This window comes from Mustelus asterias, chromosome 16 (assembly GCF_964213995.1).
Source record: "Mustelus asterias chromosome 16, sMusAst1.hap1.1, whole genome shotgun sequence".
NCBI classification, from domain to species: domain Eukaryota; kingdom Metazoa; phylum Chordata; class Chondrichthyes; order Carcharhiniformes; family Triakidae; genus Mustelus; species Mustelus asterias.
Genome location: NC_135816.1, coordinates 45,097,718 through 45,113,652, shown reverse-complemented (window position 1 = coordinate 45,113,652; position 15,935 = coordinate 45,097,718). Strand labels below are relative to the sequence as shown.

The 15,935-nt window shown below is 43.6% G+C and overlaps 1 protein-coding gene across 2 annotated transcripts in view; it reads right to left on the bottom strand.

Annotated features, from left to right (window-relative positions):
• The window catches only part of pdlim7 (PDZ and LIM domain 7), a 142,395-nt gene that overhangs the window by 27,190 nt on the left and 99,270 nt on the right, over window positions 1-15,935 (bottom strand). For both annotated transcript variants that reach the window (XM_078231039.1, XM_078231040.1), the window contains exon 5: window positions 562-641. In XM_078231039.1, the coding sequence (XP_078087165.1) occupies window positions 562-641 (80 nt within the window). The remainder of the gene's footprint in view (window positions 1-561; window positions 642-15,935) is intronic.

The window sequence follows — 15,935 nt, the reverse complement described above, 5'->3', positions numbered from 1 at the left end:
CCTCCCTGCCGCTGTACTCCTTAAATCTACTAAATCTCTTAGCTTTTTCCCAATTTTGATGAAGGTCTTCAACCCAAAATGTTGGGGGGAATTTTCCAGTCCCACCCGCCGTGGGAATCGTAGCGGGTGGGAGGTGGACAATGCAAAGGTCTGTTGACCTCCGGTGGGATTTTCCAGTGTTGGGGTGAGCGCGGTCGGAAAATCCCACCTGTTAACTCTCCAGACCTATTGAATATTGGAAAAACTTGTTTTTTTAAATTTCAATTCTTCAGGCCTACTCCATCTGCATGGAAGTTTAAACAAGACCAATTTTAAGACTGGGCAAATAAAACCGAATGCAATAGACTGGCAAATAATTATATTCTTTATCAAAGGAATTATTCTCCAGTATACTCTTAATAATACTTCATGGTGATGAGTTATTTTAAAAATAAAACTGACAAGTTTCAATACATTCCGATTTGAGTATCAATTTGGAAAGGTTATAGAATTGAATTGGAGCCAATTACAGTAGACAGTGAAAGAATGCACAATTTAAAAGCTCAGAAAGGTCTGGATTACCTGGATCTTCATAGGCCTCAGAGGTGGGCTCAAGCGCAGAAGCCAGGTCAAATGATCTCCCTGTAGCACCTGTCTCAGGGCTAAAATGGCAAAAATAAAACACAATGTTTATCACTCAGTACTGAAATGCATGATTATTTTGGCTGAAGAATATGGACATACAAAGTTTAGTTCTTACAAACTTAACTTTGAAGACAAACTAGTGCCTGAACAGCGACAACAAATCTCTTCAAGAGGCCAAAGACGACCATGTAGTCAATTTCTGAACAGCCAACAATATACCGCCAATTGAGATACACATGCATCAATAAAACAGTCAATCACTGGGGTAGAACTAAATAGTATTATAACAAATTTGTGCTGTAAAGAAGTAAATAAAAATGATAATGCGGGATAAACTTCTTTTACTTAGCAAGATTATGGTATTCAATTTGTCTGTAATCTCAATGATGCTCCCTGAGCAAAGGGAAATCCATACAATAAGAAAACTGACAACATTGGCACAAGAGCCAGAGAAAGCAAGGAAACGAACTGAACAAGAAAAAGACAGACAAAAGGAAGATAGTGGGCGGGATTCTCCGGCCATTCACGCCAGCGACATTCTCGAGTCCCACTGCAGTGAATGCAGATTTGTCTGAGCGCCAAATTCTCCGTCCTCACTGGCAGCAGCGGCGGCACAGTGGTTAGCAACGGTGCCTCACAGCACCAGGGATCCAGATTTGATTCCCAGCTTGGGTGACTGTCTGTGTGGAATCTGCACATTCTCCCCATGTCTGCGTGGGTTTCCTCCGAGTGCTCCGGTTTCCTCCCACAGTCTGAAAGACATGCTGGTTAGGTGCTTTGGCCATGCCAAATTCTCCCTCAGGTGTACCCGAACAGGGGCCGAAGTGTGGCGACTAGGGGATTTTCACAGTAACTTCATTGCAGTGTTGTGACTAATAAATAAGTAAATTAATTGAGTGAACGGCTGGAGGTTTGTTTCCGGCCTCAGGTCACTATCTGTGTGGAGTCTGCATGTTTACCCTGTGCCTGCGAGTGTTTCCTCCAGGTGCTCTGGTTTCCACCCAGTCTGAAGATGTGAAGATTTGGAGGATTGGCCATGCTAAATTGTCCTTTAATGTCTAACAATGTGCAGGTTGGGGGGGGGGGGGGAGAAGAGAAATCAATGGGGTAAATGCGTGGGGTTAGGGGAATAGGACAGGTGTAGGCTTGGGTAAGATGGTCCCTCAGAGGGTCAGTGCAGACTCAATAGGCTCCTTCTGCACTTTAGGGATTCTATGATTCTATAAGTTTTGGCCACTGTGTGAAAAAAAACCAGCTAGAGTATGCACAAGAGAATAAAAGCAAAATTGAGAAAAAAAGAGAAATGCACTTGAAATATCCCGATGTTTGAATTTTCCCTCAAAATCATGTGCAATTATTACATTTTTGGTTGTTGGCTCGTGGTATTTCTTACTTAAGAGATGTTAAAACAAAGGCAATAGGAAATTCTTTGAACTTTAATGGAAGAACAAAAAGTTAATGGGAGTTGATTATAAAGCAACCTGAAAAGAGAGTAATAAGGCACAAAAGTTAAATCATTAGATAGAAAAGAACTGAACTGCAATAAAGTTAACTATTCATATTAGTCAACATACACAAATCCAGCAATATGATATTTTCAGCTGAATTTGTTGCCTCATCTCCAGAAGGCACAATCTCACACTTGGGTTGCGGACTAGGATTGCCAGCAGGCATCTAGTGGTAAACAGCCATCACAAAAAGAAATCCTCATTAATCCTCACTGTTCGCAAACCCAGACAACTGAAATAAACAGCGGCAGCTCAACCAATCGGGCTAAAATGAGCTGATTTAGCGCAAACCACGAACACATCTGTAACTACTTTTGCATGCGAGTGTCACACCAGACAGTATATTTATCCAGAGTCACTGGGAGATTGGAAACGAAAACTTCTGTGTAATGTTTCATCTGCAATCCACAGTTTAAATAAACTTAAATAAAGCCCACACCACCACAGGATCAATGGATGTGGCATCATGTACTTTTAAAATATTAAAATACACAATCATTCCCTTTTCCATCTCCTCACTCTCTCGCTCATCGCCCCCCTGAAAAATGCATCAATTATCCATAAGACAGCAGGGGATCATATCAAAAGAACTAAAGCAAACAAGAATTTGCGCAGAGGAGCACACAGTGGCCAGATAAATCTACAGATGGACAGTACACATTTTCTTGATTTAGCAACTACAGCAGACACAGCTCTAACTTCGTGTTCCCCAATGTTCTCTTGCCAACGATGCATCTAAGTACCATCTGTCTTCTATATTCAGCAAATATAATTCAGTCCCATTTCCTGACATTAATGAGGCAGAATTTGCTGTAGCAGAAAATTTACACCTGTTTGGATGCAGACTTTGCCAATGTCACTTTAAACTAAAATTTCCTGTGTGCTTTATTAGGCTTGCCAAGCATTAAAAGGTGATTTAAGTGTAATTTTGAAATGCCCTCTGCTTCCTAAATATATCAGGTTGTTGCAACGTTGCTGTAACGCTTATTGAAATCAGAGTTTGGAAATGCTCAATTCATTAATAATATGTCATGGAATAATAAATAAAATTGTTCAAGTTTGAACTCTGTAAAACTTCAGAGTTTACAGAAGTATTTGATCTGTTGAATGTACAATAATGCATTAAGAAATGTAAAAATGTACCTGGTGTTCACCTTTGTTCTGGCTCATCCTAATTAATTACCAGGAAATTGTTGGCATTTTAATCAAATACCAGACAAGTGAAGACAAGAGTATCTACATCTTCATTTTCATTTCCAATTAACAGGTACAAATCTCCTATCCAAAGCTAATATCCCAATGAAAAGTATAAAGTAATATTCACAATTCAATAGACACAGCAAAATATACATTCATAATAATAAGACCAAAAGACGATAAAAATCTTAAGACAAAGGAGCAGAAGTAGGCCATTTGGTCCACCGGGTCTGCTCCATCTTTCAATGAGATTGTTATGGATCTGATATTATCATATAGATTCCCTACAGCGCAAAAGAGGCCATTTGAACCATCGACTCTGACTCTGTCACAGAGTATCTTCCCAAGGCCCTTTCTCCCATCCTATCCCCATAATCCCACACATTTCCCATGGCTAATCCATCTAACCTACACATCTTTGAACTGTGGGAGGAAACTGGAGCACCCAGAGGAACCCACGCTGACATGGGGGAGAATGTACAAACTCCACACAAACAGTCACCCAAGGCCAGAATTGTACCGGGTCCCTGGAGCTGTGAGGCAGCAGTGCTAACCACTGTGCAACCGTGCTACCCCCGAGTTCTTTCCCACCTTATCACCCGAACCTTTGATTCCCTTACTGATTAAATATCTGTCCATCTCAGCCTTGAACATATTTAACGACCCAGCCACTACAGCTCTCTGTGGTCAAAAATTCCAGATTCACTACCCTCAGGAGAAGAAATTGCTCCTCACCTCGGTCTTAAATGGCTGACCCCTTACTCTGAGATTATACACTCTGGTCCTAGACACTCTCACAAGGAAAAACAACCTTTCAGCATCTACCCTGTCAAGCCACCTGAGAATTGTGTGTCTTAATAAGATTGGCTTTCATTCTTCTAAACTCGAATGAGTACAGACCCAACCTACTCAACCTCTCCTCATAAGAAAATCACTCCATACCCGCAATTAACCTAATGAACCTTCTCTGGACTGCCTCCATTGCCAGCATATCTTTCTTTAGATAAGTGGACTCGATGGGCCGAATGGCCTTACTTCCGCTCCTATGTCTTATGGTCTTAAAACTGTTCACAGTATTCCAGGTGTGGTCTAACTAGAGACCTGTGTAGTTTTAACAAGACTTCCTTATTTTTATACTCCATTCTCTTGGAAATAAAGGCCAACATTCCATTTGCCTTCCCCATTACCTGTTGAACTTGCGTGCTAGCGTTTTGTGATATATGCATGAGGATGCACCCAAATCCCACTGTGTTGCAGCTTTCTGCAGTTTTTCTCCATTTAAATAATATTCAGCTCCTTTATTCTTCCTGCCAAAGTGCATAACTTCAGATTTTCCCCCAGTATATTCCATCTGCCAAACCTTTGCCCACCCACGATATACATCCCTCTATAGACTCTATGAGTGCTATTTTATGACTTTTTATCTAAGTGTTGCACGGGCGTGGAAGTGGGAGAGGTCCAAATCCATTGTTTGGGCACGTTTTCCGGCCCCCCCCCATACGTACTCTGGCTGTAAAATTTTGAGCAAGTCCATTACTCGCTGCAGAAGCCTGTGGGTGGGGCTTGACAGTCTGTAGAGGGAAATATTGTACATGTGCAGACCACTGATGCTGCACATGTGCATTAACAGTAGCAGGGGTTTGACAGATAAAGAGCGCTGTTAGGCCCCTGCTACTGCAAGCTGCCTCAAGTAACCCCCCTGCCCCCCCACCCCGCAGCAATCGCGGGGGCCCCTCGGCCTACCATGCAGCCCGTCGCCCCCCTCCGTCGCCCAGACTGATCGCAGACCCCCTCCCTCCTCCACCAATCATGGACCCACTGCCTTCTCCTGGCAATCACAGCCCTGCTACCCTCCCATCGACTGCTGCAGAGTGGCAGCAGGCCCCCTCCCCCCATTAGCCCTGCCCCTCACTGGGCCCTCCCCACTGGCCATACTCCCAATGTTCCCACCCCCTGGCACTGCCCCCACTACTCCCACCCTCCTGGCACTGTCCAGATGCCAGGCTGGCAGTGCCAAGATGCCAAGGTGGCACTGCCAGTCTGGCATTGCCCAAGGGGCACCCCGCCTTGCCCTTGGCCTCTGGTTCCACCGGTGAGGCCAACACGACTGTTCCCTGTTCACTCCTTCGCCGGAGAATCTCTCCTGGCGGAGCCATAAAGGCAGGCGAGCCCGGACGATTGAGCACCGGGCTCGCTAATCATATCAAAATGAACATTTTAATAAATTTAAATAAATTAACCAGCCTCTCGCCATTCCCGGTGAGAGTCTGACCGCGCCGGCAATCCTAGGATAGTAAAATTATGCCGGTCACGAAAACCGGCGCCAATTATGCTAATAGCTTCACGCCCCACTTCACGATGCAGTCTTAAAATTCCACCCTGTGCTTCATCCTCACCACTTGCCATCCCATCTATTTTTGTCATCTGCAAACTTGGCAATAGTACGTTCACTTCCCTCGTCCAAGTCATTCATATATATTGTAAATAATTATGGCCCCAGCGCTGATCCCTGTGGTTCTCCACTAGTTACAGGCTGCTATCCTGAAAATGCCTCTCTTATCCCAAATCTCTGTCTATCAGTTAGCCAATCCTCTATCCATGCTAATATACCGCCCCCCAATACCATAGGCTCTTATCTTATTGTGTAACATTTTGTGTGGTAACTTGAATGCTTTTTGGAAATCTAAATATATTATATCTACTTGTTCCCTTTTATCTATCCTGCTCCTTACCTCCTCAAAGAATTCTGATAAATTTGTCAAGTCTGATTTCTCCTTCATGAAGCCATGCCGACTCTATTTGATTATATTATGTATTTCTAAATACTCTGCCATTACATCCTTTATAAAATGAATTCTGGCATTTTCCTAACGCTACCTTGGCCTAAAGTTGTGTGCTTTAGTCTCCCTCCTTTTTGAATAAGGGTGTTACATTGGCAGTTTTCCAATCCTCTGAGACCTATCCAGAAATAGATTTTGGAAGAGGATTATCAGTACACCCACTGTCTCTGCAGTTACTTCCTTTAATATCCCAGAATGTAACCCTCAGGCCCAGGGAACTTATTGGCCTTTAGTCCCATTAGTTTTCCAGAGTACTTTTTCCTCTAGGTGATAGTTATTGTATTTATTTCTTTCCACTCATTTGCCCCTGGATTGTTCAGTATTCACTCTGTAGTGGCCTAGCAAGCCACCCAGTTCCAGGGCAATCTGGGATGGGCACAAATGCTGGCCTTGCAAATGATACCCACATCTCATGAAAGAATAAATAACGTAATCAAATTTGTCATTCTGATGTACACGTGATTCTAGATCCAAGCACTGGCTGACTCTCTGAAATGATTCAACAAACCACTCAAATGTATTAAACCACAAAGATAAAAGTTGAAGAATAATAAAACCAAATGAACCACCAGGTACCAAACGCCAGAAACAAAGGGAAAATTGTCCCATAGACTAGTCAAGCAACAGTACATTATGGTTATCATCACTTACAGTCAATGTGACAGAGTCCTGCACCACTATCACTGGGTGTATCCTGTCCCACCAGCAAGGCTGACCCACCAGAGGTGGGGGTACAGTGGTATACAATCAGGTTGGGTTGACCCTGCAAGTCCCTGGCATTGACTACAGATCCTACTAAGGGTATGGCTAAGCGTTGAACATAGGCAAGGAAATCTCTTGCTGCTTACCACCTACTAGGTTTCCTCAGCTGACGAATCAGTATTCCTCCATGCTGACCACCACTTGGAAGACGCACTGAGGAAGTAGCGAGAGCACACAATGTGCTCTGGATGGGGGTCATGGTATGTGCTCTGGATGGGGCGGCACGGTAGCACAGTGGTGAGCGCAGCTGCTTCACAGCTTCAGGGAGCAGGGTTCGATTCCCGGCTTGGGTCACTGTCTGTGTAGAGTTTGCACATTCTCCTCGTGTCTGCGTGGGTTTCCTCCGGGTGCTCCGGTTTCCTCCCACAGTCCAAAGATGTGCGGGTTAGGTTGATTGGCCGTGCTAAAAATTGCCCATAGTGTCCTGAGATGCATAGGTTAGAGGGATTAGTGGGTAAATCTGTAGGGATATGGGGGTAGGATCGAGGTCGGTGCAGACTCGATGGGCCAAATGGCCTCTTTCTGTACTGTAGGGTTTCTATGGTCACCAATGTCCATCATCAAGAGTGGCTCGGTAGCATCTGTACTGAAAGAGTACAATTTGGGTTCCACTAGGGCCACTCAGCTCCAGCCTTCATCATAGCCCTTGTCCAATGATATACATGAGAGTGGAATTCCAGGGCTGAGGTGAAAGTGACTGCTCTTGACATTACAGCAATATTTCACCAAATGTGGCATCAATGAGCTCTATCAAAATTGAAGTCAATGGGAATCGGATGGAAAGTGCTCTATTGGCTGGTGTCATGCCAGCTTAGAAGAAGATGGCTGTTGGAGGCCAATTATCTCAGCCCCAGGGCATCACTGTTCCTCAGGATAGAATGCTCAGCTCAACCATTTTCAGGCATTTCAATGACCATCCCTCCGGTTTAAGATTAGAAGACGGATGTTCACTGATGTTTGCAGTGTTCAGTACCATTCGTGACCCCCTCGGATACTGAGCCAGTATATGCCCACAGGCAGAAAAGTCTGGACAACATATGGTCTTGGTCTGATAAGTGGCAAGTAACAAACTGCCAGATCATGGCCATTTCGAAAGAAGAGAGAATTTAACCATGGTATTCAATAATAATACAATCACCGCATCTCCATCGTCTGCATTCTAGGAGTTACCACTGTCTATTGAAATAGTGGGTGGAATTCTTCCAAAACATTTCTAAGATTTTTTAGTTTAGTTTATTTATTAGTGTCACAAGTAGGCTTACATTAACACTGCAATGAAGTTACTGTGAAAATCCGCCAGTCGCCACACTCCGCCGGGTACACAAAGGGAGAATTTAGCATGGCCGATCCACCTAACCAGCCCGTCTTTCGGACTTCTGGGGAAGGAAACCGGAGCATCTGGAACCCATGCAGACCACGGTAAAACATGCAGATTCTACACAGACCGTTGTCCCCAGCAGGAAAACTGGTGAGATTCCGGTTGGGAGGGTCGATGCGATTCAATTCGCAATTCAGCCACACTTAGAAACTGTTTGAGCCCGGGGAGATTCTAATTGAATTCTCATGCACTTAGGGGGCGATCTTATTGGCTCGTCACGCCGGTCGATCAGCGTGGCAAGCTAGTAAGATCGAACAAGAAGTGAAAGATCGAGCTCGCACCATGCTGATTTAATGATTCATTAGACAATTTAAATGTGATTAGTGAGTCCGAGACGCAATCATCTGGGCTCACTTGTCCTTATCTGCTCGCCGGTGGAGGTCCTCACTGGGCAAGGATCACATATGGTCACCACCAGTGGGGACCTCACCGCTGGGACTGGGAGCCATTGAAGCCCCTTGGGTGTTCGGGGGCAGGACCAGGCAGTGCCCCTTGGGGCCTAAGGGGAGGGGGACAGGGCCATGATGGGGAGGAGCTCCGTAAAGGTGGGGGAGGGTACTCTGCATCAGGGAAAAGCCAAAGAGGGAGCGGAAATCTGGGGATCCTAGAATCAGAATTTATGTCACACTATTTGTAACTCCCACAGTTGCGTGGACCTGCAGAGTTTCACTGGCTGTCTTGTCTGGAGACAATACACATCTTTTTAGCCTGTCTTGATGCTCTCCCCACTCCCATTGTTTTGTTTCTTAAAGACTGGATTAGTTGTAAGTATTCGCATTCCAACCATTATTCATGTAAATTGAGTCTGTGTCTTATAAGTTCTGTTTGTGAACAGAATTCCCACTCACCTGAAGAAGGGGCTCAGAGCCTCGAAAGCTTGTGTGGCTTTTGCTACCAAATAAACCTGTTGGACTTTAACCTGGTGTTGTTAAACTTCTTACTGTGGGGGAAGTGACAGATCTCCCAATGTACACAGTGCAGTGGGGGATCGGGGCACCTGTACAATGGTGCCCATGCAGCTCAACTACTGACTTCCTAGTCATAGAGTCATAGAGGTTTACAGCATGGAAACAAGCCCTTTGGCTCAACTTGTCCATGCCGCGTTTTTTTAAAAAAAAACCCTAAACTAATCCCAATTGCCCGTATTTAGCCCATATCCCTCTATACCCATCGTACCCATATAACTATCTAAATGCTTTTTAAAAGATAAAATTGTACCCGCCTCTACTACTACCTCTGGCAGCTTGTTCCAGACATTCACCACCCTCTGTATGAAAAAATTGCCCCTCTGTATCTCTCCCCTCTCACCTTAAACCTATGCCCTCTAGTTTTAGACTCCCCTACCTTTGGGAAAAGATATTGACTATCTACCTTGTCTATGCCCCTCATTATTTTATAGACCTCTATAAGGTCACCTCTCAGCCTATTTCGCTCCAGAGAAAAAAGTCCCAGTCTATTCAGCCTCTCCTTGTAACTCAATCCATCAAGTCCCGGTAGCATCCTAGTAAATCTTTTCTGGACTCTTTCTAGTTTAATAATATCCTTTCTATAATAAGGTGACCAGGATTGCACACAGTATTCCAAGTGTGGCCTTACCAATGTCTTGTACAACTTTAACAAGACGTCCCAACTCTTGTATTCAATGTTCTGACCGATGAAACCAAGCAGGCCGAATGCCTTCTTCACCACTCTGTCCACCTGTGACTCCACTTTCAAGGAGCTATGAACATGTACCCCTAGTTCTCCTTGTTCTGTAACTCTCCCCAATGCCCTACCATTAACTGAGAAAGTCCTGCCCTGGTTCAATCTACCAAAATGCATTCCCTCACATTTGTCTAAATTAAACTCCATTGGGGAGAGTTACAGAACAAAGAGAACTAGGGGTACATGTTCGTCAGTCCACTGGCCCAATTGATCAAGATCCCGCTGCAATTGGAGATAACTTTCTTCACTGTCCACCATGCCACCAATCTTGGAGTCATCTGCAAACTTACTAACCATGCCTCCTATATTCTCATCCAAATCATTAATATAAATGACAAATAACAGTGGGCCCAGCACTGATCCCGGAGGCACACCGCTGGTCACAGGCCTCCAGTTTGAAAAACAACTCTCTGCAACCACCCTCTAGCTTCTGTCAAGAAGCCAATTTTGTATCCATTTAGATACCCCACCCTGGATCCCATGAGATTTAACTTTATGCAACAATCTACGATGTGGTACCTTGTCAAAGGCCTTGCTAAAGTCCATGTAGACAACATCAACTGCACTGCCCTCACCTACCTTCTTGGTTACCCCTTCAAAAAACTCAATCAAATTTGTGAGACATGATTTTCCACTCACAAAGCATGCTGATTGTCCCTAATCAGTCCTTGCATCTCTAAATGCCTGTAGATCCTGTCTCTCAAAATACCTTCCAACAGTTTACCCACCACAGATGTGAGGCTAACTGGCCTGTAGTTCCCAGGCTTTTCCCTGCAGCCCTTTTTAAACAAAGGCACAACATTTGCCACTCTCTAATCTTCAGGCACCTCACCCGTGACTATCGATGATTCAAATATCTCGGCTAGGGGACGGGCAATTTCCTCCCTAGCCTCCCACAACGTCCTGGGATATATCTCATAGATTTATCTACCTTGATGCGCTTCAAGACTTCAAGCACCTCCTTCTCTGTAAAATGTACACTCCTCAAGACATCAATATTTCCCCAAGTTCCCTAATATCCATGCTTTTCTCAACAGTAAATTCTGATGAGAAATATTCATTTAGGATCTCACCCATCTCTTGTTGATCCGCACATAGACTACCTGGTTGATCCTTAAGAAGCCCTACTCTCTCCCTTGTTACTCTTTTGCCCTTTATGTATTTGTAGAAGCTCTTTGGATTCTCCTTTGCCTCATCTGCCAAAACAAGAATAGTGTGAATAGGCTCCACCCACTCCCTCCACTGGCGAGAATCACACTTTGCCTCTGTTTTTCCTGAATGCCATATGAACGTGTCTGGGAGCTCACCCAAAAATTGGGTGCAATTCTCTTCTATTTTCACATTCACTCGGCACTTAGAATTTTGTTTTGGTAAGATCGCCACCTTAGAATTGTTTTCGGATTGGGAACCTATAAATGTCGACAAGTCCAACTTGTTTAGAAAGGGCATCACGATCTCCATTCAATCTTACATACACACCCTACTCATTGGCTAAGAGCAACCCCTCCACTCCCTGGAGTTGTGCCCCCCGCAGCCCGTTGATAACACCACTTTCCCTCAAGTGAGCCACACCCCACTATGGGGTCACCAATGATCCCCTCCTTCAAGAGCTCTTCATGCCCCCCCTTCAGGAGCCACCCCCATGCCTCCACCTTCAGGTCCCCCCCCTTTGGCACTGCCAACCTGGTACCCTGGCACTAATTTCTTGTGGCAGAACCAGAGGCACAGAGATTTTAGGTAACTGGAAAAACCTGCCCATTAGGTCCAATTCTGGGCACACTTTAGGAAGAGTAGAAGGCTTGAGGGGGTGCAGAAAAGATTTACAAGAATGTTTCCAGGGGCAAGAGTCTTCAATAATTGGACAGAGTGGGAAGGCTGAGGTTGGCAAGATTAGGATTGGGAAGTTTGGGGTCGTTCTCCTTAGAGAAATGAGAGGTTGAGAAGAGATTATATAGAGATCGTCAAAATCATTTGGGGTCTTGACTGTATATAGAGAAAGATGGTTCCTATTGGTGGAGGGACGAGAGCCAAAGTCAACCAGTTTAAGGTGATAGGCAAAAGAACCAATAGCAAAATGAGGAATTAAAAAAATTTATATGAACATAGCGAGTAGTTTGGATCTGGAATTCTTTGCCGCAAGAGTGTGGCAGAGCCGCATTCAATTGTAGCTTTCAAACTGAAGAAAAAAAAATCAATAGCAGGGCTACAAGAAAAGGGCTGAGGAGTGGACTGGCTAAATTGTGCTTGCTGGGAACCAGCACAGGCATGACATAGAATGGTCTCTTTCTGTGCTGTAGCCATTCTATGATTCTATGCCAACACTTCTACTTTCTCAGAAATTTGGTATGTCCACTACGACTCTTACCAACGTTTACAGATGCACCATAGAAAGCATTCATTCAGGTTGGTATGGCTCCTGCTCTATCCAAGGCTACAAGAAACTACAAATGGTCATGAAAGAAGCCCAGTCCATCATTCAATCCAGCCTCCCATCCATTGACATTGTCTACTTCCCGCTGCCTCGGAAAAGCAGCCAACATAATTAAGGACCCCACGCACACCGGACATACTCTCTGCCACCTTCTCCCATTGGGAAAAAAGATACAAAAGTCTGAGGACATGTACCAACTGACTCAAGAACAGCTTTTTCCCTGCTGCCGTCAGACTTTTGAATGGACCTACCTCATATTAAGTTGATCTTTCTCTACACCCTAGCTATGACTGTAACACTACATTCTGCACTCTCCTTTCCTTCTCTATGAATGGTATGCTTTGTCTGTATAGTGCGCAAGAAACTTTTCATGGTATATCAATACATGTGACAATAATAAATCAAAACTTCACATTATTGCTAAACACCTTCACTTCCCAGAAAACCTAACTGTATATTTATGGAATGTAAAATTTCTTCTACCTTATGACAAAAAAATGAAAAATATTTCAAGTTTCGTTATATTGATCTTTTGCTTTTAAATCCAATCATTTATTTAATGGCCTGCAGAGCTGATTAAAAATGAAGGATTAAGTGACTTCAATTTCCAGGTTTGCAGTCTGAGAGAGTACTTCCAACATGGAATGGCTGCTTACCGACATCAATGTTGCTGGACATCTTGAAATCCCCATCAATTGGTAAAGATTTAAGAAGTAGAAGTGGAGAAGTGGAAATCCTGTCACAGGGATCACGAGATCTCTGTGGACAACTTTTGAGGTCAATAGTTGACACAGCTGCTTCACCATTAACAGCATAGTCTAGTCGAGTGGACAGTTTATAGATATACTTGGGGGGAAAAAGTATACTTAGACCCAGATGTGTCAAAATACTCATCAATCTTTGGCTGAAATTAAGCTCCAGTACAAACAACAGTTTGTGATCAGTTTATTAGTGTTGCAAGTTGGCTTACATTACCACTGGCAATGAAGTTGCTGTGAAAATGCCCCAATCGCCATGCTCTGGCATCTAATTGGGTACACTGAGGGAGAATTTAGCATGGCCAATGCACCTAACCAGCACGCCTTTCAGAATGTGGGAGGAAACTGGAGAAAACCCATACAGACATGGGGACAACTTGCAAACTCCATACAGATAATGACCTAAGCCGGGAATCGAACCAGAGTCCCTGGCGCCGAGAGACAGCAGTGCTTAACCACTGTGCTGCCCGTCTTGCAATCATCTGCTGATTGTTCCTTTGTGCATGTTAAATGTGCCTGGTTATCAATGCTGGATTAGGGGTTATCCTTTCCTGCAGTATTTTAAAGTTAGTCATTAGATTAACAAAGACAAACATGATTACTTTACAAAAGATTAGGAATTAGCTGTTATTTCAGACACAGCCATTTCATTCTACTGAATCATCCTCTCGATTTGACATTTTTTTTTAAACAAAGGGGCACGATTTAAAATGAAGCCCAGGGGAGTGCAGTCAATTAAACAATAGTGTGGATCCTAGTCCACTGCAATGCTCACCAGTCACATTCTACTATATAGTGATGAGAAAATATTGGTTAGTTTTAAGTGGCAAGTGCTTCTTTAATCACAGGATCTCGGTTGTTAAATTGCATCAATTCCTGGCCCACTCCCACAACCCACCTACAAATAATATACATCGTCAATTGGCACACTTCTATGGCACAAAAGTGAGTGGGAACCTTATTTTTTGTGTTTTAAAATTTAGCATATCCTGCCAGACTGCCATGTTGTTAGTCTATGGAACAAAAGTCTTTAAATGCATCAGTACGTGATCCTCAAATCCTACAGGACTGATTTCCAGGGCTTGCTCGCTGTCAAAACTGGGAACAAAAGTGAGTGCGAGGTCACAGTACTCAAAGGAAGGAACTGAATAAAAATCTATTCTCAGGACCACCCCAAATATATTATGGATGCAAGGTGCAAACGTCAACTGAGGCAATCAAGACAGATATTTGTGCAAGCAAGCAGCACATTTTTCCATCACACAGTGAAAATGTTTGCTTTGCACCAAAGCTTTTTCTTCTAGTCAAAAGAAAATTTGTCCAGTTATTTGAAAAAAAAACTACTGCCTTCAAGTTATTCAAATAGCTACGAATGACATTTATTTTCCCAGCTTCGGACCATGGACAACACAGTACTGTAGAAAAAAAAGCAAGTTACTGCGGATGCTGGAATCTGAAACCAAAAGAGAAAACGCTGGAAAAATCTCAGCAGGTCTGGCAGCATCTGTAAGGAGAGAAAAGAGCTGATGTTGAGTCCAGATGACCTGTCCAGTTGATTCCAGACGGTGCTTTGACAAAGAGTCATCTGGACTGGAAACATCAGCTCTTTTCTCTCCTTACAGATGCTGCCAGACCTGCTGAGATGTTCCAGCGTTTTCTCTTTTGAACCCAGTACTGTAGATTGGCTCCATTAACCCCTCCACATTATCTGGACTGAGTTTAATTAAAAATTTGGTTCAGTTCATAGTCTGAGTGTTGCCAACCCTCTTAATTAATCTAGAGATGGAAGATTACAATTTTGTGAGCAACTGGGTCCCACATTAGAGGTTAGTGTGCAATATTAAAGTGTGTGGGATTGGGGGTAATGTACCATCATGGATTGAGAATTGGTTAGCAGACAGGTAACAGAGAGTAGGAATAAATGGGTCTTTTTTGAGTGAAAGACAGTGACTAGTGGGATACCACAGGGATCAGTGCTTAGGCTCCAATTATTCACAATATACATCAACAATTTTGACGAGAGAACCAAAAGTAATATTTCCAAGTTTGCTGACCAGACAAAACTAAGATGGAATTGTGAATGGTGTGAAGGAAGTAAAGAGGCTTCAAGGTGATTTCAACAAGTTGAGTGAGTGGGCAAATGCATTGCAGATGCAGTATAATGTGGATAAATGTGAAGTTATCCACTTTGGTAGGAAAAACAGAAGGGCAGATTATTATTTAAGTGGTGATAGATTGGGAAATGTTGATGCACAAAAGGTACAAGGGTGTCCTTGTACACCAGGCGTCGAAAGCAAGCAAGCAGGTACATCAAACTGTTCAGAAGGCAAATGCTATATTTTGTTACAGTGTAACCAATGGTAACATGCTGTGAGGGTCAGCTGGCCAGGTAGACAATGTAACCAATGGCAAAGTGATGTGGTGGTCAGCTGAACCAGTATAAATGAAAAGCAGATGGGAATTGTGGGGAGCTTGTATAGGCCAGAGTGTGACCCAAAGTGTTCGAGAAATGAAGTTTCTTTATTAAATCTTTTTCTTCGATTTACTTTCTGAAGTTAGTTCTTTTATTGCTTAAAACTGAAGTATCTCTGTTGCCGAATGAACATCTTTGACTTCATTGCAAGAGGATTTGAGTACAGGAGTAATGATGTCTTTGTTACAGCTGTACTGGGCTTCGGGTGAGACCCACCTGGAGTATCATGTACAGTTTTGATCTCCTTATTCAAGGATATA